The 26,404-nt window shown below is 31.6% G+C and overlaps 1 protein-coding gene across 2 annotated transcripts in view; it reads left to right on the top strand.

Annotated features, from left to right (window-relative positions):
• LOC106687026 (glucose dehydrogenase [FAD, quinone]) overlaps positions 1–24,594 on the top strand; it is a 36,904-nt gene extending 12,310 nt beyond the window's left edge. The window contains exons 2-7 of one of the 2 annotated variants that reach the window (XM_014430676.3): positions 16,403–16,616; positions 18,072–18,242; positions 20,397–20,677; positions 22,760–22,927; positions 23,008–23,085; positions 23,189–24,594. In XM_014430676.3, the coding sequence (XP_014286162.1) occupies positions 16,415–16,616; positions 18,072–18,242; positions 20,397–20,677; positions 22,760–22,927; positions 23,008–23,085; positions 23,189–24,196 (1,908 nt within the window). In that variant the 5' untranslated portion in view covers positions 16,403–16,414 and the 3' untranslated portion in view covers positions 24,197–24,594. The remainder of the gene's footprint in view (positions 1–16,402; positions 16,617–18,071; positions 18,243–20,396; positions 20,678–22,759; positions 22,928–23,007; positions 23,086–23,188) is intronic. The other variant, XM_067052740.1, reaches the window with a different exon arrangement.
• Positions 24,595–26,404: the final 1,810 nt, after the last annotated feature.

The raw sequence follows: 26,404 nt of genomic DNA, 5'->3' as shown, positions 1-26,404 counted from the left end.
CTTCCCTATGGAATTCTATTCCCTCCTTTATTCGTAGTTCTAATACCCTTCCAATCTTCAAATCCCGTATCTTCGACTACCTTCTGTCCACCCAATTCCGGAAGAATAACAATTGAAAGTTTCAAAAAAGCTTTATATATTTTATGTCTTGGATTTTCGTTTATAATTGTAAATCAGCAGAAATTATATATTTTCATTTATTTTTTAGTTTAATGGTATTTAATCTTTTATCATCATTTTATTATTCTGTTATTATTCTGTTGTTTATTTGTATCTTTTTAAATTCATTGTATTGTTTTATTTTATGGCATCTTGTTATTTCATCTCTATTTTGTAATTTACTCAAAGGCTCTAAAGCCTAATTTTGGCGCCTGTAAATTATTCTAAAGAGATCAATCCCAGAATAAATAAAGATTATTATTATTATAAAAGTATAATATATAATAACAATGTAATGATATTGTTATCAAGTACTAATTTAATTATATAATTTTAATATTATGCTGCGGTATTTATTATTAATATAACGTAATTATAAACTACCCTCACGAAAATCTTATTCAGAACTATCTATATAGAAAGATATAGAACCATACCCAGCAAAAACCTTGTTATTTTAGCTAACAATACGACTCATTTTGACAAACAGGAGGGGGTATAATCCTAACTGCCTTAAAAGGAAAAGTAAAGGCAAAAAGGCCACGCCCAGGAAAGGAAGGTTAATAGGAATGTCCTCCATTGTCCTCTCAAAAACAGAATGTGGTCCATTGGCTGCCAATCGCTATTGACTCGTACTCTTTCCTTTTTTTTTATACATATTCATTCGGACATACATACATAAAGTATTGGTAAGTAGTAAATAGGATTAAAATATTTAGAGTCCTTTGAAATCTTGAATTTGATACGGTCATTTTTTTTTATGCACTAATTTCTTCTACTATTTTGAACCTTTATTGACCGCCACCCGGACTATCTTCCTACAATCTAAAAGCACTTTTATTTTTAAGGTAGAATTAATCTGAAAAATTGATAGATTTTCTACAAGATAAATTACTTTTTCGAATGATAAACTCACCACTAGAAGATGTAGTACAACAAATAATGAGGTGTAGATAGTTGACCGTAGATTAATGATTGGAGAAGTTTGTCGGGGGGGTGCGGTCAGCAAAGAACAACATAAATAAACAAAACCATATTTATTTATGTTATGCCGACGTTTCGACCTGAGTTTGGAATCTGTAACTGGAATCAGTTTCAAACCTGCCTTCTACGCCATAACCCCTGATGAAGACCTGAAACTCAGGTCGAAACGTCGGCATAAAATAAATAAATATGGTTTTGTTTATTTATGTTGTTCTTTGCTGACCGCACCCCCCGACAAACTTTTCCAATCATTAACAAATAATGCAGTATTAAGTAATATTGAAAACAATCAATCCACTCTTTTCATATCTTATTTTATCTACAATAAGCCTAACATATCAACATTTATTAATAATACGAATGATAATGTAAACTATAACTTTCACGAATGAATGTTATAATTAAATAAAACATAATAATTATAATTAAATAAGAAAATAAAATAAATAAAAATGTTATTGCATTTTTTAAAAATAAATATCCTTATTAATAAAATTTTGATACATTATTACATTTCCAGTTCTGTCTGTGATCTGGCTGATCTGGCCAGTCACTAGATTGCCACAATATATATTTTTTTAAATGCATAAAATTATGATTTTCACAAAATTCACTGTAAGACTTGAAAATTATAATGGCTGAGCAAAATTGATTGGATTCAGATTTTTTTTGAGTCTGTGATATTACATGGAATGGAAATTATTGCTAAGTTTACAACGTAAATGATTATAAATTCCCACTACCACTTAATCTTTTTTTTAATAGTCCACAAGGATGTGAAAATAGCTCTTTGAAATTGACTTATCGACTTGAGCAATTTAAAGACTTAAACTCAATTAAAAAAATCATTCCAAATTTATTGCCTCCCTTTGTTGTGAGATCCATTATGATGTACAATGCTGTTGGGGGGGAAGGAGGGGGGCGGATATATGACCGAAATTCAGCTAGGAATTTCAGATTAGTCCAAAACTGTAGAAACTGCTACTTATATTCTGTAAGTAATTAATATCCATAAATTAATATTTCGAAATATTTATTTTATTTATACGTAAATACATATATATTATTTGTTTCTAATTATGTATAAATTATAAACAAAGCATTCAGTTTTACAAGGTAAGGTTAAGGACATGGCATCGCTGATTTTAATTTTTTTTTTGCTTACTCAGCCTATGAACCAAAGCATTAAATGAATAAACTGCCGTATGTTACGGGAAATTGCCATACCAATAATAGCATTCAACATAGCGGCGCGGTAGTATTTACTCAGCGCGTTCTTAATTTTTCTAATGTGTGAGAAATTAAAAATAAAGTAATATCAGATGGATCTACTAAGACCGGCGGGCCGCAGGTTTAGAGCCTCATGAGGAGTTCTTAATATTGTCCGTAAATAGTCAGAATTTTTATTTCTCAAAAAATCTTTTTCAGAAATATATAATTTATATTTCTTATAATAATTCATATTTAAGGGTTATAAAAGACGATAAAAATGGATCTGACCAAAAATTCTTTTGACACGGCCAGCAGCTTTTTTTCTTATCCTACAAAAAAAAAAAAGACATTTTATTGGATTGTAATAACCTTTCAACCCTCAAAAACCAAAGGCAGAAATCAATAATATAAAAATTATTAAGTTTATTTAATTTTTTTTTTTGCTTACTCAGCCTAGGAGCCAAAGCAAAAAAAAAAAATAGATATACTGGAAGGAGAGAGGATTCAATCAGTGATGGTCGCCTATGGGCCGAATGTAAGTGCTGTCTCTGAAGAAAAAGATACATTCTTTAATGACCTTCAGAGAGAAGTGGATAACTGTGAAGGTTTACCCATAGTCTCAGGGGGTCTGAATGGCCGGGTAGGCTGTAGCTACAGGAGGAGCCGGAAACCTTAGGAAGATATGGAGAAGAGTTCCTCAACGACAACAGGAAAAGAAACTTAAACTTCTATGTGTCAAATGAATATGAATACACTCTTTTCGCATTAAGAATGTCATAAATATACCAGAGGGGAGCGAGGAAGAAACGAAAAATCTATTATAGATTGTATTCTGGTTAAAAGAGAGGAAATGCGAGATATACAGTATACCAGAATCAAAAGAGGATTTGAGATCGGAAGTGATCATTATTTATTAATTGCAAATCTAACATGGAAATATACAAAGTCAAGAAAAAGACGCAATGACCTCAAAAAAGGGTAATCAAATCGTACCGCTTAAAGCAGGAGGAAATGGCGTCCTATTTCTAGGAAGAGGTAGAAAGAATGGCTTCAGACCAAAGCAGACCTTGGGATAGTTTAGAAATCGACACGAGATGGACAGCTTTTAGGAGGATCCTCCTTGATACCTCGAAATTGGTCTGTGGCGAGAAGAGCGTAAGGTCTGGCCCCAGAAGAACTGCTTAGTGGACAGAATATGTTAAAAAAGCGATTCAAGAAAAGAAGGAAGCTTTTGAAGAATCATTTGAGTCTTAAAACTCCCGCTGCACATCAATTGTACAAGGATCGGAGAAAAGAAGCCAAGTTAAAAGTGCTGGGAGCGAAAAAGAAATCATGGGATGAATTTGGCCGGAAGATCGGGAAAAATTCTAATGAAAAACAGGAGCTCTTCTATGGAGTTCTCAAAGAAATGAGAGAAAAACGACCGACTTCTCTGAAGAAAATTAAGGATAGAAATGGAGATATTATCTGGCGTGATGAACTCATCATGGAAAGGTGGAGAGACGATTACAACGTTCACTAGACGAACGGTCTAAACTTCCAATCTATTACATCTACTTAACTATAATAAGGCCTATCTGGGCATACGGAGTTGAGCTTTGGGGCTCCACTAAACCATACAATTCCTCTCGTATCCAGTAGTTATAGTTTAGAATCCTTCGTAAAATCCTTAATGCTGCTTACTTTGCACATATCAAGTCATCCATAAGGACGTGAATGATCCATATGTAACCGATCTAGCCCCAACCAGATTCCATTCTAACTCCCATACTACCCATAACTCCCTAACCTCCCAAATCCAGTAGTTTCTAACCTTACGTCCTGTTCAATTCCTGACAATTCTCCGAGGTGTCTGAAAAGAAGATGGCCACGAGACCTGCTAATGCAAAAACTTCATTAGAGTCCTAGCAATGGATAGTTTCTCTACACGCCTTTTAAACTAAAATCAAATTTACTGGATATATGTATATAAATGTACAGTTGTGAATTTCAATAAAGGTTTAAAAAAAAAAATAATCTATATATTTTTAAATTATTTTCCCAGGTCAATGAATGGACTTGATCCAAACATTTTGAATTTGATTTTTTATTAAAACCTAAATAATTTGAATTAAACAACTGCTTGTAACCAGGGATACTGAAGCGTATTTGAAACGTCAGGAAGTGACCAAAAAAATGCTAAAATATACGCTATAAATCCGTTCATAGTTGTTTAATTCAATTTGTAACAATCGCGAAAACCTAAGAAATAATTAATTAATTTTAATTTATTAATTGTTTTATAATTAATTTTTTTTTTTTGTTACGACTCGTGAAAGCATGACTAACACGTGTTTGTAGCCCACAAGAGAAAAAGTTTGAGTACCACTGTTCTAAACCAACTTAACTACAACTGTTGGAAAGCTGAATTTCTTTTTTCCTTACACATTACAATTTTTTAGGTTTCATTCGTTTATTAGGGAGGAAAATTATTTTCAAATAAAGAAAAACTCAAGGGTCTTATTTTAAATATACAGTTCTAATTTGTTTACACACGTCCGGTTTTTGGTATTTCGTGTAGTTTATAAGAACCTAAACTATAAGTCCTAAGTTTCGTAAAGATTGGTGGAGTCTGAAGTTATAGCAATTTATGTGATTTTCGAAGAAAAAAAATTATTATAATAAACAAAAAAGAAATTATTTTTCGATCACTATTAAAAATTTTCAATTAGTGTGTTTCGTGGGTGCAAAGGACCCATTTTTTTTGTTTAGTAGAACTTCATCCACCGATGCCTGTGCAAAAAAACTTGCGTTTAAAACAGCAAGTTTCATGTTTAATCTTTAACCTAAAGCCCCTTAACTGTTTATATCATATATAAATCTTCGTGAAAAAAACAAACAATTAATTTTAATATTTAAATATAGTAATATTTGTTTACATATACACTCTCTGTAGTTATTTTGAAACTGAGAAAAAGTTAACGACTGGTAAAATTTTATTAATCTGTGAAATATTAAAAAAAAATTGATTTAATAGATCTGATGCTATTATTAGACCAAAAACGAAATTTATAAATAATTAAAAATAAATTAGCATAAACTTCTTCTGTAAATTTCATGTCGGCTTTTAAACTTTGGCCCTATGTCTAAACAAAGCTGCTACGGCAGAAGAAAACTAGTGCCGGATATAGGAACCCCATTTCGGCCCAAACACGTGACGCCAGCCACGTAGCCCATCCATGGAATTTTCTTACCCCTCATAACCAATTTATTATTATAATTATTGTTACATGTGCGATGGAATTATTCTTTACACGTACAGACTCTAATTTAAAATTGAAATTAATAACAATTAATCCATTCTAATTGATTTATAAAACGGATCTCTGTCTTGTAAATTATATGAAGCAAGATATTAATTGAACAGACAATTATAGCGAGTAGGTTGGTCGATCAATCTCACTAGAGGAGTATCAGAACACTAAAAAAAAGGCAATCTTTCATAAAAATGTACAGAACGTACTAAAAGATCAGTAGTTGGTGAATTTATTTTGAAAAATGTATATCTCAAAAAACCAGTTGACGTACCGATGTCCATCAGCACTCAAATTAAAGCTAGTAAATGAGCTATAAAGTAGTTTATGATTTTTATCTTCGTAGGAGTAATAGTTTACATGAAATTTGCTAAAATAATTTGATTTATAGTTGATCGGACAAATTTTCATTTGCCTATACACTATCTTAGGTCATGTAGTATTATGATTAAGTTTTTATTAGATTTAGGTTTATTAAATTCAGAAATAATGTGTGCCCCAATACATTATACACTTTTATAAATACGCACTACAAAACTAATACACTCCAAAAGACTCGTTAGAATGTAGATGTTCTACAGTAAGAGGAGAAAATACATTATTTACAAATATTTCATTAAATTTTGTAGGGGTTTCGAAAAAAAAATAAAGCCAGTGTTTGAGTAGCAACCGAGTTGGTCATTTCTCTCTCCTTTCTCTCTTTTTTAAATCTTTGGTTTAGCAAACGTTTAACATATACATCCTTAAATATAGCAATAGCGAAGCATTGGTGGGTCTGCTAGTCCATGAATTACTTTAAAAAATAATTCCTATCACACTTGACATAAAAACGCATTTCTAGCGGTCTTAAAAAGTGTATTAATTAGTTAATTTATTTAATTATGTAACGAATTAGGTCTTTTTTCTTGTTAGCTTCTTAATGACATGTCCTAGCAAAAAGGTTGTAGTATAGCGAATCCAACGGCATTAAATCCTGCTTCGAATGAATACCTTAACATATTTGTTCAAAACTAAGAACAGTAGTATTCCATTTTTCATTTTGTACTATTTAATTTTGATTCCAAAATGAAAACTCATTTCTTGCGGTCCTAAAACGGTTATTAAGTTAAATAAATTAATCCAACGAAGTGTTAGAACTCTTTTTTATACATACATCTTAAACGGTAGATCATAGTGAAAATGATGTAATACAAAAAATCAAAGAACATTCTGCATCGAATGGATACGTCATAAGGTAAAAATAAATACCTAGCCAATAATGTTAATAGGTAATCAGTGTTGTTTCCGTTCGTTATCGGAACATTATTCTTAATATTAATATTTGTTGAGGGTAAAAATAAACCAAGGCAATAATATCAAAATGTTATTGGTGATGTTCCGTTATCGTAATTAACACACACTATCACGTAAAACCTAGTTTTCTCATTTCTACTTCAACTCATACGTACAGCTCTGTGTTGTCTATTGCGCCACTGACTGCACCACACTATCACTCAGGTCATCTTTTCTATTTCTTTCCCCTTCTTTATATTTATTTATTAAACAACTAATACAGTATATACAGAATAGGCTAATGTACATCTATACAATGCCCTTCCTTTGCCATATTATAAGGGAGTGGGCTGGGTCCTCTGAAGGCGGCTGTAACAATATTGGCCCAGGAGTATAGAGAATGGGGAGGGACCGCTCCACATGGCTTATCTATTTTTTCTACTTTTATAACAGTTTTAAAATCCCATACCATTCAGATGCCACGGGTATTATACAAAAGATCTCGAAACAAATAATTTTTTTCATCGAGTTATTTTTTCATGAAACAAAAACCTGGCCATAAAATTTAATTACAGTTATTAAATGGTGTCTATTGTGAGCCCCGCAAGCTATGAACTGACAGGTTGTTTACAAATAATATATTGCATTGGTTCCCTACCGATGGATCGCGAGTCTTGGGATGGGAAACACATATTATTAAGATTTATTGTTGAAACTATTTTCTTAATTATCTTTCCTCAGTTAGCTAAAAGATTTTATCAGGCTAATTTTCAATAAAAGTATCACAAAATCCACTTTATGCAACCTAATTTTCAAATATTTTCCGAGGGTTACCCCTTTGCCACAAGCCGAGAGTGGATGGAAGAGGCTCGTACATGGTTCGATTTTTAATTGTAGAAGATTCTCGAATTTAAATAAATAACCATATTAATGGTATAATAATGATAATGACAAGAATATGTAATACAGTTTAGCGAGTGTTCTAACACTTGATAATTACTAAAATATATTAATTCTTCCGACAGCCCTTTTTTATACAAATTTAAAAGTCATATTCTAAAATAGTGTATTTGTTGAACCAAATTCTTCATAAGCCAGCTAAGATATTGAATTTAACTTTAAGCTTATAACGAATAATATCTGGTAGCATTCCATCGTGTATTTTGTACTTCATTTTGTTGTATACTTGTTGCGATGAGGTGTTGATATTAATAATGACCATAGTGAATATATTCAGATTAAAAAAAACCAATGATTATAAGGTAAATTTAATAATATGCGGGAATTATACTATTTGTGAAATTATGAATATTAAATAATAATTATGTTGTACAAAATGATTCATTTTATTTATTTATTTTTTTACTGGATCGATAACAATAAATGATCAGTTTAACCCGGTAAACTTTAAGAGCTAAATTCAACGTAAAAGGGGTCGGAAAAAATTTACAATAGCCATAATTATATTTTAATAAATAATTTCTCTAATATAATTTAGATAGCGGGGTATCTTTGCGAGTAAGGCACTAGTTTTATCTCCTGGATCCTGGTTCGAATCAACAAATAAGTCAACACAGTGGGCTTAGAAGCCCTTCCATTTTCTATAAAGTGGATACACTTAATTGGAGAAAACATTGGCGGTTGATGATCATGTGCAAATCAAATCCTTGCACAACCATTGTTCAAGAAATAGTACTTTCTTACAAAGTACTGAACCCTCTAACCTTTTGAAGAATGCAGTGGTATAGGTATATTTTTATTTTGTTTCTCTTGGCCAGCACCTCAATAGTCTTCTGGGTGGACTGTATGAGTTAGTAGCAGCATATAGTTCTGGAGTCATGAAAATCATTAAAAGGTCTATGGCAATCGCGATAACGAATGGAATTTTAATGGCAGAGTGTAATGTTTCGTGAGAAATACAAAAAGGTGTATCAACACTTTAGGATTACTTTGGATTGAAAAGATTGATTTTTTTTTTTTTTTATTTTTATATTTGACCTTTTGGCTGTTCCTCATAACTAGACGCCGTGTGTCCAAAGTGGTTTAATTAGTATTTTATAAATTGTTGGTTTATTAGTCAGTAATAATTTTGAACGACCGTCAAGTAACCTAGAAAGAAGTCCGTACAGTTAGTTAAGTTCTTTTCTCTTGCGTCTTATGTAGCTTGCCTACGTCATTCGTTTATCAAAGTAGAAATCCAAATACTGTACTATATCAGAATTTGATATTGCAATGTCATTGTGACATACTGGAGGACAAAAGTCTTTGAGAGTAAATGTAACGTGAATTAATTCACTTTTTTCCCCATTGTTTGAACAACCTTAGGATGTCATCCAGTTGCTCTTTGAAAACTTGAGAAACTAAGTAGCATCTTTGTTGGATGTTAGAATTGCTGAATCAGCATTAAATTTGAGTATCCGAGTGCTGTGAGAGGGAGAAGTCTGCGTAATACATGTTGGAAAGTGTAGGACCTAATACACTGTCTTGAGGTACTCCAGCATTGATCTGTTTGTACCTATTTTAGACGGAAATACCTATCCTTGAAATATGAGAAAGTAAGTTTGTGGAATAAATTTTTTTAGTACAGAGTAGTCTTACCTATTTTTAAAATCCAAAATTAGACAATGAAACAGATTTTTTCGGAGACTAATCGAGGAACATCTCAAGGCTATCTTCTTTTCAGATTATCAGGTAATGAAGGAGAATTCAGATTAGAAACAAGTGGTTTTGGGTGGTTGGGAAGTTGATCATAGAAAGATTGGTATCTGGTACTGTACAAATTGGCAACATATGAAACATTGAGGTCCTGATAAATGTCTTGATTTGTGACAACGTAAGGAACATTAAGGATTTTTGATAGTGAGGATTAGATATGAAAGGAATTCAATAGTTTAAGGAAGCTCCAAACTCTCCAGGCTGGAGTAAACTCTTCACTAGTTATATCAAAACTAGGTCTTCACAGCAGTTGTAACTATATTCCTTATTTCGCAGTTGTATTTTTTTTAATCAGACTGAATAGCTCAGAAGGAACTGCATCAGAGCTCACTTTCTTCTTCTGCCTCTATGTGAAAGTGGTCTGTGACCAGACTAGGAATAACTCATTATCATTTTCATAAGGTTCTGCTATTGTAGTGCATTGAGTCATTTGACTGTATACAATCAGTAAACATATTATTTTTAGAGACGGAAGCAAACTCAGATGGCTTTAATAAAACAGCATAATTACGATTAAAGCAAACTAAACAGTCTGGCCCACATTGTCCCGATAGTGAAGGGCCAAGGTGAAGAATCAATTTCTTTCAGCAAATATCATGAAAACTACAACTCCTACAAAGATAATCATCAGGAACTACTTAATAGCACATTAAACTACCCTTAATTTATTTCTCAAAATAAATTCAGTTACTGATACTGATCACTTAATGATCTTTCAGAACATTTTTATGAAATGTTGCTTTTTGAAAAGCTATATCTCGAATACTATTGAATGTAAATTGCTATATTAGGGCTCATATTCTAGAAAATATACTCTACTTTAAATGATACTCTATTAGGTTTTCTAATGTTGTTGGTAGTTTTAAAGATATAGAGCTCTGAATGAAAAATTAATTTTTTTAAAGTTTTGAAACAGCCACCATTTTTTATTCCTCTTACCTGTTGTAATATTCAAAAATTATTTAAAGTAAATAAAAAGAAAAATTAATTCTCATACTTAAAGTATAGATTTGAAGATGACATGGTCAAATAAAAAGATTAAATATTAAATAAATATGAGAATTTTTATTTTTAATTATATATCATATTATAGACTCTTTCCCATATCTCAGAGCGGGTTCCAAGGCAATCAGAACACTTATTTTCAATGACACTGGATTAAATAATGTATTAGCTACCTTTACAAATCTGTTTCAATTCTATTTTGAGCAACACTAACCAATTACTCTATGTCTTCCTTCCCCGCAGACACTCACTAACTGTAAACAAAACATTTTGTCTTCTTTCGCAAAATGCTATTTCTAAAGGTCAACAAAAGATTCTCTTCATCTCTCACCAGGCGATCCAAAACAAAGGGTCCCTTTTTCTTCTTGGGTGACTCTTCGATGTCTTCTTTTTTCAAGATGTCAACCACTGAGAGTAGCTAAGGTATCAACAGGGCATCCTGCCTCTAGATGATGTTATCCATCTCCCGCCTAAGCAAGGAATTTAAAAAAAACAAGTTTTCTTCCTTCCCCTTCTCTCATTGTTAGTTCTCAACATCGATTGTAGCACTACGGTTTTGAGTTTTTTCCTATGATTTCCTATATAAATATTATTCTTTAACACTTATTCTTGACATATATTTTTTTCTTCAATTTACTGTAACTACAATTATGATGGGAAGTTAAATAAAGTTTTAAAAATATTTGAATCTGCTCAACATGGCCGCGATTCAACGGATTTTTGGAAAGACTCGCGCTGCCATCTTGGTTTTGTTTTGAATAACCTATTTATTATAGACGATGAAAATTGGTTAGCTAGATTTTTCGTTGAACAAAACAAATGAGCAATATTCAAAGTCGATACATAGAATAAAAACATAACTAAAATCATTCATACGTAAAAATAACTATTTACTCATAAAAGAGGATATTACACTATACTTGGCAGACTCATTAATTTCAACTAGTAATTATATGTACATAATTTTCTTTAAAGTAATCAATTGGAGCAGTATAGGACTCCAACGGGAGTCTTGGGCCGATGAAAGAAAAAAAAAGTAATAAATCATTGGGATGAAATTACTACCTTTTTTCTCCTCTTGGGCTCTTGTACTATGAAGAGCCTTGTCTTCTATCAGCTCCACTACCTTCTATTTTGATATTTTAATGTAATACAAATAGACGTTATTATATTAAACTAATAGTTAGCTTTATTAACCTTCGAATATCATCAGGTCCTTTATGACCCTTAACGATTTTTAATTTTTGAAATTAAATCTATATAGCCTCACATTTTTTATTTTCTTGTACCTCCTACATTTCAGCCAGTCTGGCCATTCTCAAGGCCATAATTTCACTTATTATAATTATTCAGTTTATAATGTCTATTACACTCTATCACTTGATAGTGATAGACATCATAATAGTAAGCAACAGTTTGATAACAATGTTAGCTATGATATTAAAAATAATATCCCTTAGAATGCCCAAAACGTAGGAGTTACAAGAAAATAAAAAATGTGACTATATGAATATTTTTGTTATAACTAATAATAATTAATGTATAAATCATAATAACACATAATTTAAATAGAAGTATGTATAAAAGAATAGGATTAGTCATATAGATATAAAGTTAAAGAAAAAATGTTTTTGAATATAGATAAATCTGAGCAAGATTTTTTATCCAACTATTATAATCTACAGGAAGAATTAATTTTGCATTCAAATAATTGATAATTTGATATTTAAAAATATTGAATACAATTGTGGAAGATAATTTAACTAATGTATGCTATGATTAAGATAAGTCAATTTTGTGAGCGAATTTTTCAGGATTTTATTTCAAAAACAGCTTTTGTGAACAAATTTTTGGCTCAATATTTGAAACCAAAAAATTGTTTATGTAAATTGGTCTATGAATTCATTTATGTGAACTTATTTATCTAATCTTTAAGGGTTATCATATTTTAATATAATTTTTTTTTAAAATATTCTTGACAAGAACAATCAATTGATGAAAATCAAATTCATCAAAAATTAACTAAAATGATTCATTTAATAAAGTACTCGGACCTTATCGTCTATAAAGTCATTTTAATACAATGTTCTTCGAACTTAAACTTCTATGATGTTATTTTAGTATAATAAAGTAAATGCAATGTTAACTAGACTATTTGTTAGTTTTATTGAACCCAATATAATTAAAAAACAAAATACATTATTGATGTATAAACATTCGAGGTGGATGGTACAGAACACCAAGAGCCGTGCCTCCTCTATGCATTCTATGCTTTGTGGTTAAAGGTTACTGTGATGGCTTCCAGAAGTACCCAGAAAGGGATACTGAATCAGCAGCTAACGATAGTCATTCATCAATAATAACAAATAAATACCTCACTTTAATCAACAGAACTATAACAAAATAATATATTTGATGTACCCGTTTTAGATGCAAATACATACATTTTTTTTTGTATCTTCCATAATATTTGTCTCATTACAATATACATTTTAGGCTTTGCAGATAATTTATTTTCCTTTCAAATGATTTTTCCTCTTTTTTCCCAGAGATGAACTATATATGAAAATTCAAAGGGCTTTAAGAAGACTTTTCATTTTAGTATAATCAAAATCTTTAGAGCTCTTTTGATGCTATGCTCTGTAAAAAAAAAAAACTATTTATTGTTGCATAATCTCTGTTATGCACAGGGTGCCAAATATGGTACACAGGCATAAGTTGGTACCCTATAAAACAATATATATTTCACTAATTAGGTAAAAATAGTGGTTTTGTCACTCACATAAAACCTAGGTCAATTTTTTATTTATTTATTTTTTTTGGTGGGGGTTAGGAGATTCTAAAATGTACAGGTTCGTTACAATTTTACAAAGTACATCTAAAATTTAAACCCATAACAAAACTCTTGGCTAGCAGCAGTAGGAAAGGTAGAAGTTCATGTTGTTAGCATGAATGTGATGTGACTTAATTCTATAACATTTATTCTTACTTTATTAATTCTATTTTACATACATTTTATGCCCAGCAATTAATGTTTTCTACATGACAATATATCTTGGTAGTATATACAATTGAATAGATAAATGATATAATTTAATTTTTTTATTTTTTTTATCTCTCCTGAAAAGTTGGGATCTAATAGTTACTTGGTTCCATTCTTTAATTAGTAGTGAAAATATCAAGGATTCCACCATTGCTGATTGATGAACATTACCTAAAATACCATCTGACAAATACTCAGTTTAAGAGAAATTCCACAAATATTTATTTGATGGAAATAAAATATTATATTAACACATTCCTTTCGACTATATCTTGTATATAGACCAAAGATATGTTTTGAAAAAAAACCTGTATAATACAAGAAGAATCAACACTTCCTTCAGAATACAATATAGTTTCATTTGTCATATCTTAACTCCACACATATTTTTATGTCTTGATATTTTTATATTATGTTATGATTATAACAAAACCCTATAATTACTCTACTTGTATGTTAGTAACAGTTCTTGCTTTCTTTAATTTTTATTTATTTTCTGTTTTAATTTTGTAATATAGTCTTTTTACAATTGTACAATTGTATGTATATCATATTGAAATGTAACTTTTTTTTTTATTCCCCTTCCTCACTATTTCTGGCATACAGGTTGCGGTAGCAGTGGAGTAGTGCATTGGGCTAGCACATATCGCTGCTGCCAAAATCAACACTATTTATCCTCTCTTGTTGCACAATATTTTGTATTTAGGAGTAACCATTGGATTGAAATGGGCCATAATACAAACAAATTCAACTGTGGTGCATCCCAGCGCTCGGGTTGAGCATCTTACTAATGGGACTTGTCCTTTGCATTCATCTGGGTGCCTCCATTTCACCACCTGTTCCTGCCCTCCTGTTCTCAATCTGGGACAACTTGCTAAAAATTTGGTTTCATTTGCCTTTTTCATGCTGAAATGTAAGAACCTGATTGATTATGGCTGGCCTAGTTTTGATCCCAGGTAGGCCTTGCCCTGACGAAGGGATGATAATTCTATCAAATAGGGGAAGCCAGGGGTGAAGATTCTAGTATTTCTTGAAAACCTGGCTTGGTGTCCTTCCATGAGTGCGATCCACTCAAACATGTTCTGCAGTTTCAGAGACTCTGCAAGTGGGCTGTTGAAATTCTTTTTAAAACTCTGAAGCTTTCCCTGGAAACCTCCGTGTCTTGTCTGGATCTATGAGACCTATAGACTGGAAGGAGTCAATTAACTTTCAATGTTGCATGGACGGTTGAAAAGAACTTTTAGAAGAAATGCCCTTCTGGCTCACCTCCATTCCACTTCTATATCGACACTTACCATAGCATCATCTTCCATAAGTTTAGTGTCTCATTGATCTTCTCTTGGAGTCCTGCTGGTAATGCTACCAGTCCCTGCCTCTTCACTTTGTTACGACATACTCCTTAATAACCAATAAATAAATAAACAAGAATAAAAATGCATGTTCTGATGTTGAAGCCAACATTCCCTACATAAATATGTGCTGAAGTTAACATTACATAGATAAAGAATACAGTGCGATCACACCATAGGGATGCAACAGACAGATAAAACTAAAACAATAATAAAAAATAATGAGAGAACATATGAATTAAAAATCATCAAAAATGTAAGTTACATTAAAAGAAACAAAAATTCCAAGCTCAAAATCACTTAATCAATAAGTTTTAATTCAATCAACTAATCATCACACTTTGTTGGCTTTCAACAGTCTACTCTAAACTTGCTCTACGCAGATTTTTTTTTTTAATTATCTCCATTCCCCACAAACTAGCCATTGATATTTTGCCATGATGTTTCATCAAATAAATTTCTCTGTAGTTTAGGAGGGAAAAAGTTTCTTCAAATATCAAATGATTATGAAAATCCTCAGAATCTTTTTTTTAAATACTGAGGATCCTGTGAATCATGTAAGTTAAGATTGAAGAGTTGCCACTTGAATGATACTTCTTTTTTTTGTCACGTTTCAGCCACTAAGGACCACATGAATATCAATGGTTAGGCTTCTTTGGGAGTCTTGATTTTCTTTCCTCCCATTGCAGTTTCATGATCCTCAACTGCCTTTCCTTTCTTTCTTCAGACCATTTCGTACCTATTTGTTTTCCTTTTCCAATATTGGTGAGATTTTTCAATTTCCTATATATATCTCTATCCAGACAGTCAGTATCTGAAATTTTTAGTTTCTTTAATTCCTCTCTCATTTGCTTCGTGTATCCTACTATGTTTTTGTTGCTAAAAATTTTCTTAAAGATCTTCTTATTCAATTTTTCCTCCTTCATCCTCTTCATGTGCCCATAGAACATCAACCTTCTGACTCTCATCTCGGTTTCCAGGTCTTTGATGTTTCTGTAGATCTCTTCGTTAGATCTTAGCCTGTAACCTTCTTGTGTTTTCCTGGGCCCTTAGATTTTTCTTAAGATCCTCCTTTCTATTTTTAGCAGCTTTTCCAAGTTGGGTAGCTTGTGGTCTCCACCTCATATAAAATCACAGTCCTTATCACAACGTTGTAATGCCTTAACTTTGCATTGGAGGAGAGGTTCTTCTTATTGTAAATTTTAGTTGAATACTTACTTTTTCTTATATAGCTGAAAAATGAAATGATTAAATCAAGTTTTGAAATTTATTTTTGTTATTTCAGTAATAATCCTGTATTTGTTTTTAATATATTTTGTTTTTTAATGATAAATGACACTTTTTTTAATGTTTATTCTTTTCTGTTTTAGTAGTGGAGAAACATGAGTTCGACGGTAGAATTTCCTGGATTGATTGCTGGAGCAGTGAACAATGCTGCAGTAGTAGCACCAATCTTGGCAGCAGTCATTGCCTACTTCAGGTACGACCAAATGGACCCTGAGGCCAGTATAGGTTCTATTGATGTGGATCCCATCCAGTTCTATTCCTATTATGATTTCATAATTATAGGTGCTGGTTCTGCAGGTATGTATTGTTAAATTTAAAAAAAAAAAATGATTTCTTTAATTTTAACTTTTAGATAGAGCTATATTTCACTTCTCTCTTGATCATGGAGTCCAACTTATAAGGACTCAAGGACCACATTAGAAAACTAATGATTTCTAGCTGGACTTTATTAATAAATAAAATTCTGAAAATAGAACAGAGCTATCATTAACATACAAATATGACACCTAGTTTAGTTTATATGAATATTTCAGTATTTAAATTCCTATTTCACAAATTTATCAGAGAGTGGAATTCAAAATAAACAGAATATACTGCAATAGTAATCATTGATTTTTTAAGAAAACCACTCAAAATAGTAGGTTTAAATGTTTCAATAGTTGATATTTCAAAAATAATTTGAAGAAAAACTAAAATAAATAATTTTTTCAAAACAAAAATTTAAAAATTACACTTTAGTTGGAGTTCTCTGATCAATCATCTGTATCAAACAGCTATTCAAAATTTGTAGGGATTCTTTCTTTCCTGTAATAAATTGTGAATTATATATAATTGATTGCTTCTTAAAAGGCTGACCATAATTCTTGATCATCTTTGTGATTTGAACATTAGTCCTGTAACAAATTATGAAATATTTCACAATTTATGTTTAAATAAAATTTAAAAGGCAGCAACAATATGCTTTGCAGACCTCTACCAAATATATTACCCTATACCAAAATGAAGTTTCTTTCCCTACTAGCAAATTTATTTTTCAGTTTTTTTAAATATTTAAATTAACAGATTGAAAATTAATAAAAATCATAGTAATCCATTGTTTTATTATTCATCCTAGACAAAATATTTTAGGAACTTATAGTTATCAGAACTATGTGATGAATTACTTGAAAGCCTCTCACTTCTTTCAAACTCATAAAGAAATCAAGAGGAATTTTCTCTATTCTGAGCTAGTTAGAATGCATTTTAAATAAACTTTCTCTATCAACAATTTCTATTAAATTTCAATGTCATTTTGCATGATGAATGTCTAGCGAATATACTAATGAGCGATTTCCCTTAGTATTATTTCTGTACATTATTTTTTCCATTAAGTTACTAATAATATTTTGGTCAGGCTAATGATAATGGATAATTTACCTAAGTAAAGTACACAGTATGGGGGAGGGGTGGCTTAGTGAATAAGGCACTCTTGTACTGACTCCAAAGACCCAGGTTCGAATACAGCTGTGGCAAATAATTATTAAATTCTTTTAATGTAGCCATGAGTCAACACTGTGGGTTTGGGGAGCCCTTTAAGTTCCACCCAGCCTCATAAAGTGGATACCCTTAATTAGGAAAACATCTGGCGGTTGAGCAAGATCAACAAATCATCTCTTTGGACAACTATTATTCTTTAATGTTAAGTACTGAACCCCTGACCATTCCTGGATTGTAGCAGCTCAGAATTTCATTTTTTTAAATACTTTTTTTCAGGAGCAGTATTAGCAAATCGTCTTTCAGAGATAGAAAATTGGAATATCCTACTATTAGAAGCAGGAGGTGATGAAACGGATCTTTCAGATGTTCCTCTTCTTGCTGCATTTTTGCAGCTTAGTAAGATGGATTGGCAATACAAAACTGAGCCTCAACCAAATGCATGTTTAGGTAAGTTTAAATTGAATTAAAGTTTAAGAAAAGTGTAAACTGGTACCTTCTTCTCCAGCATTAATGCAATTAATTGAGTTTGGGATAAAATTAAAAATACTTTTAAAGTAACAATATTTAAAACTTTTAACTTTTCTGAGATTCCTAACATGATTGCACACAAAGCTCTCTTACCAGCAGGTATAAAGATTTCTGAAGACCAATTTATATCAGTACAGGACTTACGGAGTGTGTTTGATTCTGTACATCTATATTTATTTCAAAAGGGCTGCAAGCAGGAATAAGAAAAGAAATGGTCTGTTCATTCACAGCCATGTAAACTGCCTTTTCTAATAAAGACCAGCATTGATTCCTACATCTTCTTGATTCTCAATCCTTTATGCATGCATTAATAAGTGTAGATAAAAATTTATAATTCAGGACACATATTTACTAGATTTTTTTTGTTTACCCTCCTCCCCCTACCACTTGGCCATTTCTGCCATACTGGAGGGGCGAGGGAAGCTAGGTTTATCCTATATCTTATCAATCTATTGTAACCAGGGTGGAAATGTAGAGTTTTCATTCTGTGATACTACTACGAAATAAAAGTCAAACCCCATAGGTTGGAATCAAGCTGGCTATGCTGCAGACTCAAGGTTGCTAAGGTGACGCTTTGACATACTTGGCTACAAGAACCTCAATACAATATCTCTATTAGTAAATGCAGTGGATAGTAGGGCACACCATTAAATTTTTATAATTGTTACTAAAAATAACGAAATTAATTCAGCCATATTCATATATTAAATAAAGAAATGAATTCTCTCAGATCAAACCCATCCAGTAAAAAGGTACATGCGATAGTCAGGTTTAGCAGCAATGAATCAGATTCGTTTGAAATGGAAACGGGAGTAAAGCAAGAGAACAGCTTAAGCCCATTACAGTTTGTATTAAACATGGACAAAATTATATGGGAAGGTAAACTAAGAAGCCCGAAAATGAAAGTAGGAAATTGGAAAATACATCCCATGTATACCAAGAATATATTACCAAGGACATTCTTGTAATTTCTGAAAGGAGAGAAGCCTAGCAAGAAGTGCTATAAGCATGGGATGAAGCTCTGAGCAGATAAGGAATGATTATGAATCCGACAAAATCAAAGTACATTGCTGTGTCAAAAAGTGTTTCTAGGGAACAAGGAACTGTAAATTATAAAATCTTAAATCTGGAGTAGATATTAAGATATCTAGAAGAAACCAATATCTAGCGATCAAAATTACTAATGATGGAAGGTTAAATTTCGAGATAAATCGATGCATTAGGAAAACAATAAATTAGTACCACCATCTTTGTAATACTATAATCGGCATAGAGAAGTGGCAATTAAAAAAAATATATAACTGTATATAAACAAGTCTTAATACCTATACTGACCTATGGAGCTCAAAGTTTGCCGAGTATTAAAAATTCGAAAGCTATATAAAAGCTATAGAAATGAAATTCCTGAGGAAAGCTTTAGTTTGAACTTGATTTGACAGAAGGAGATATCAAAAAATATAGAAGAGACAGAGGAGGAATTGCTAATAGAAAATATCCAAAGAAAAGAATCAAAGTGGTTTGGCCATGTGCAAAGAATGCTGATCAATAGATTCCCAAAAAATTAAGTGGGAGGACCTTGAATTGTCGGATTGGCCAAGAAACAGAGGAATTACCCGAGGCGAAGTCAAGAAGTTGGTAACGTATAGAGAAGGTTTTAAGAAATGGAACCGGCACCATAAGGTTTATGGGTCGGTTAAAGAAGAACTTTTTTTTTGCCAAATAGGAAGCAATATCTGATTTTCATAACAATCAGTTATTATTCTTTTGTTTTGATCATTAATTTGGTTATGATCATTGCTTAATATAAAATGTTCTTTTCTACCAACCAAGGTAAGAAGGACATTTCCTTATTTCATTATTGTATGCTTTTAGTTACTTGAATCAAATTAACAAGTAGTTAATTTTTTATTTAATAAAAATTTGTATTACAATTTATGTTTACTAAAAGTATTATGACAGATAAGTTAATTGATTCTGTTTTATTGTATTGTTCTAAAGAGACACTTTATTAATGATTGTATAACTAATGATCATTTTTCATTTCACATAAATGGATACTTATTCTTTATTCAGGCATGACCGACCAGCGATGCAACTGGCCAAGAGGAAAAGTGGCTGGAGGATCTAGTGTTCTTAATTACATGCTCTATGTGAGAGGGAATAAAAAAGACTATGATCTATGGGAATCTTTAGGAAATACTGGATGGGGTTTCAAAGACCTCTTGTACTACTTCAAGAAGAGTGAGGATAACAGAAACCCATACCTTTCCAGGTCGGACTACCATTCAACAGGCGGTTACCTCACAGTTCAGGAACCTCCTTGGCATACAGAGTTAGCAACAGCATTCGTCGAAGTTAGATTAATATTATTTTTATAAATACTTAATTATAATGTAGTAAAATATTTAATAATGAGCTTCTACTGAAACTTAATTAAAGATTAAGTAGAATCTTACCAAAGCTACATAAGGATGACTCATTTAGTAATTTAAACTAACAAAAAAAAAAAAAAAAAGAATTACAAACTATGATATAAATTATGAAAAAATTGATACAATGAGAAATATAAAAAACATGGTTTCAAAAACATTTTCTTCTTCAATATGATTAAAGTATACTTGATCAGAATTATAACTGCAAATATTTTGCAAGAACAACTTGATTTGTTAGAAATAAAAATACTTTGTTTACAAATACTATTGGTAGTTAAACACTTGAACTCAAAATTAAATGAATTAATTTTTCATCTAAAAAAATCTCTTTTTGAAATTTTTCCTTGATAAATTTTAACAATATCCCTTTCATCTTCTTTTGTTTCTTCCGATCCTTCCTCAACCAAATACCTATTGTCACTGTTAATAGTACATAAGGCAAATTCTGTTACCAAGGATGCTCTATGCTGTATTCTTAGTTGAGGCTTTTGTATATCCGTGGGTCCATTTCTCCTATGTCGTCTATCATTTTCTTTGTTAAACCAGCATTCATTTTTTAAGTAACCTGGTTCATTGCAAATAAAACAGGCTTTTAGACAGAAGATTGACCTTTTATGAAATGTCATAAAAGATAAAGATTATGAAATGTTGCTTTTTCATTCCTATTAAGGTTATTTCTTCTTTCAAATGACAAAAGCATTTGCCTTTCTTCATTGAATTTAATATTGCTATTTACAAAAATAGCTATGACAACAGGGTCATAATAAGGTGGTAAGCCTTCAATGATATATCTTACTAATTCTCTGTCTGTTAAGGATTTACTCAGTTGAGCTATCTCATGAACTAAACATTGAAACCTCATAAGATATTTATCCAATCTTTCACCACTGTTTTTCCTAATTTTGGCAAGGTAAACATTAAATCAATCACTTTCTCCTCTGGAATGCTCTCAAACCTTTCTCTTAATTTTTCCCAAAACTTTTCACCTCTAATCAACGATAATATATTTTCACTAACCATTAAAATAACAGTAGAGAGTACCTGTTTGTTTTTCTTTTCCAAGCTGCATTTTCTTCAGTGGGTGGATCTTTTTCTATTATTTCTTCATCTAAGTCCTTTGCTTCTAAGTACGCTTCAATCTTCATAGACAAGATCCCGTAATTTTCTGCAGCAAGCTTTTTAATGCTGAACACTGTAGTGTCCATTGTCCTTTGTGTTTTGATGTCAGCAGTTAGTTCTAAACAAAATCACAAAGCTTACATATCCGTTAATATATGTAGATTTCTGTCGTCACTTAACCTTTTACGCACTAAACCACACTCTGGTACCATTTTGTTGCAGAATTTAGGAAGGGTGTTGTAAAGAAAGACAAAGAGTATAGTTTCCCTTGATAGACGCCACGCCTGACTGTCCCAAACAAAGGTTTCCTGTTAGAGGAGCAGTGTTGTTTTATTTACAAATCGAATAATAAAACTTATTTTCTACAACAAATACCTCCCCTTACTATATATTTCATATATAGGTAAGTGGAAGTAAAATCTGACTATTATCATAAAGACTATTGAAGCATGAATAATTAATTGCTTCTTCCAAGTTAATTTAAAATGCTTTCATATCATATACTTATCCACTTTCTTACTGCTAACAATGAGGGATGGTTAATTAAATCAAATTAAAGATTCTTATTTAGAAGATTCAGCATTTAAGTTTTGTTAGACTATTTAAATGAAGATAAGACTTATAGCAATGATATTAAAGATCACATAATCTTATGTTAATGTAATGAGGATATTCCAAATCAGAACTCTTTTTGAGGAAATCACAAAGAAAAAAAAAGTAAAATAGATCAATTTAAAGTGGCACTTTTCATAAGTCTATTTTAAAGAAAACATTACTATAACACCTCAGTCCTAACCATCTCCTACAAATTAAAAAAGTTTATATATAATTATAATAATAGAAGTAGTAACATTGTTACAATGATTAAATGAATACGTTTTATAGGCAGGAAAACAACTTGGATATGAAAATCGTGACATAAATGGGAGGAGCCAAACTGGGATCATGATGGCACAAGGGACACTGAGGAAAGGTGCAAGGTGCAGCACGGCTAAGGCATTCCTCCGACCTGCTAGGCTTAGGAAAAATCTTCACATATCACTCAGCTCTCATGTAAGCTAAAGCTATACTGTCTCACTATCTGTCAATGACTATCTTTTAAGCATGCAAATAAGTGGACTATATTTTTTTAGGTTACAAAGGTTGTGATGGATGAAACAACAAATACTGCTATTGGAGTAGAATTTATGAAAAATGGTAAACTGTACCAGGTAATGTTTGAAAAAAAAACTCGTCTAATTTGATTAAGAAATCATCAATTATTCTTAAAGAATATAGAACTAACTTCAACTATTATTTCTTTTTTAATTTTAGGTCAGAACGACAAAAGAGGTTATTTTGAGTGGTGGGAGTATTGGTTCTCCTCAAATCCTGATGTTATCAGGAATAGGACCAAAACAGCACTTAGAAGAAAAGGGAATTCATCCTCTGTATGATTCACCAGGAGTTGGCCAAAATTTACAAGACCATATTGGTCTTGGAGGAATTACTTTCTTAGTTAACCAAAAAGTTTCCTTATTACCTTCAGTATATGAAACTGTTCAAGCGCTTTTGAGGTATGCAATGTTTGGCGATGGACCTCTCACTGTACCGGGAGGAGTTGAAGTGTTAGCTTTTGTTCACACTAAGTACAGTAATGCTTCAGAAGATTGGCCAGATATCGAGTTTCATTTATCAGCTGGATCAACTAATTCCGATAATGGAGCCCATATGTGGAAAGCACATGGAATTACAGAAGAATATTACAAAGACGTTTTCGAACCTCTCAAGGGTAAAGATACTTGGGCAGCAATTCCTGTGCTTCTCAGACCAAAGAGCAAAGGACTTATAAAGTTAAAAAGTAAAAATCCATTCGAATACCCATTAATCTATCCTAATTATTTTTTTGACCCTCAAGACATGAAAATTTTGATTGAAGGAGTGAAAATTGCAATTGAAATGAGTAGAACTAATGCAATGAAGCAGTTTGGAAGTGAATTATACGCTCGTACTCATCCATCTTGCAGTGTTATTCCCTTTAATACAGATAATTATTGGGAGTGCGTGACAAGGCATTACACAGCAACCATTTATCATCCAGTTGGGACTTGTAAAATGGGACCTAGTTGGGATAAATCAGCAGTCGTAGATCCACAGTTAAAAGTTCATGGAGTGAGAGGATTGAGAGTAGTTGACGCATCCATTATGCCCACTCTAGTCAGTGGCAACACTAATGCACCAGTAATAATGATTGCAGAAAAAGCATCAGATATGATAAAAGAATATTGGAACAAATTCAGTTTAACAAATACACAGAAAATGGGTCATAGAATGAAGAAATGATACCCTTATGGAAACCAACACATTTAGTGAATAAGAAATCACATAAATCAAAGTATGATAAAATATATTTTCAAGGTCTTCTAATTTAATTTAACCAAAAAGGAAAAAAAAGTTTTTTCTTTTTTTTTCCAGATTTTTGTGGTCAGAAAACAGAATACTAATATATCTAGATTGAACATCTAAAATCTATACATAAAGAATTAAATGTCATCAGATAAAGTACAATGTTATTGATGTGAAGTTTAATGTACTTTAGATCTAGTCAATACAGCTCATAGAAAAGGTGTTAGTTAAGAACTAGTGTACTCACTGTAGTGTTATCTTACTTGTAATAACAATATATTGAATCTCTATGTCAATCATATGATATTCAGATTTAGAATAAAAAATTATTTAAAATTATATTTTCTTAGTATCCCTTTCTAAAATACATGCCATTGGTTCAGTGGAATATAAAGAAACATAACTTTAGGACACCTCATTACATTAACTCATTAGCACCAGAGACAGTAGGTCGACAGAATGAAAATAATTAACATAATTCAATATTTGCTGGATAAGCAGTAAACAAAAATAAATCCATAAGTTTTATAATTAACTGAACCTTCAGATATTTAAAAGAAATTAGCTTATGCATAAATGAAAATTACGTTAAATAAATATTTTCTTTTTAAATGCCTAATATGAAATTGCATTTGTTTCTACTAGAACCCTAATGCATTGTTGGTGATTATTTATTTTTCAATGAAATACAAAGTACTAATAGCAAAATGGTGGAAGAAGGAGAGTGAGTAAATAGTAGATGGAGATACATAGTGGAACCCCTTCATTATCATTTGATACAAATAGAGTATCATATCATTTTTTCAGCAAAAACTAAGAAAGGCTAGGATACCTATACAACATCTGTACACAATTGAAGATAATCTGAGAGGGTAAGGTTCTTAGCTATGCTGATTTTACCTAGAATAAACAATTTCTAAATTATTTCCTGGAAGCCCTGGCAGAGCCTTGCAGAACTGCAGTTTGGAACCGCAATTGACTTAAGATCATATAATATATACTTCCACTCACTTAATTCATAAATACAAAAATTTACACATTTTAATCATTAAAATTTTACACAGTTAAGCTATTATTGCGATGAAGTCACGATCCACATCAGGCTAAAGCCCCAATGAAGAAGAAGAAGCTGTTAGTAATATTTCAGGATGTATTGGTTATAATCGTAAAAATATGCAGCGGTCCTATTGAAAATAGTGTCATTCTCTTTCCAAACCAGTTCTAAATCAGAATAAAAACAAATTATTTTACATTTACCTATAGATGAACTTGCAATTTTACTAGACTTCAACATGGCTTAGAATTACCAAGCCTACCCATCTCTCTTTTCTCAGCGGTATTCCTCCAGGTAGTATCCTTAGTCCCATTCTCTATATGGTTGATACAGCTGATATCTCAACCCACCCTAACACAGTATATGCTGATATGCACATATTCTGATGAAAAAATTGTACTGTCTATAAACAATGACACCAAAACCGGAGAGTCCAAATAAATCTACCAAATCCCATCTGATCATCTTTACTCTCAGTTATAAACCTGTACTCTCCTACCCTACAGAATTTTTTTTTTAATATTCTACCAAAGCCAGTTAAACATATTCCCTACTTAGGACTATCTTGACAAAGAAACTTGGATTCCCCATTCTAGACTGAAACGACAAGAAACTGCTCGTAGATTCTGATCGATAATGCGTATATTCGTAGATTCTGATTGATAATGCGCATTTCAGAGAGAAAATGAAGGCTTTAGAAGTGGTATGGCATCTCAATACTCCGGGGCATCCTAAGAGTCGGGGAGGGATCGAGAGGCTTCATAGCACTCTTAGTGTGTATCAATTGAAAAAGGGATTGGAACCAGATGATGCTGGAATGAGCGATCGTAGCGTACAATCACTCCGTACATACGGTTGATATAACTTATATTATATACACATATACAATGTTCTTATTAAAAGAAAAATAATAATAATAAAATAAATAGATAAGAATAATTTATTCTAAATAAATTATTGCTTGCCTCTTAATAAAAGAGGAAAGTAAAATTAATAACAAAAAATAATGATATTGGTACACTTAAATAAAACAAACAATTGTCTTCTAATAGTAAACAGAAACAAGTTAATTTGAAAAAGGGAAGAGAGAA

Source organism: Halyomorpha halys, unplaced genomic scaffold (assembly GCF_000696795.3).
Source record: "Halyomorpha halys isolate HHAL.00 unplaced genomic scaffold, Hhal_1.1 Scaffold908.1, whole genome shotgun sequence".
In the NCBI taxonomy this organism is placed as follows: Eukaryota; Metazoa; Arthropoda; class Insecta; order Hemiptera; family Pentatomidae; genus Halyomorpha; species Halyomorpha halys.
This window is presented reverse-complemented; position numbering and strand designations above follow the sequence as displayed.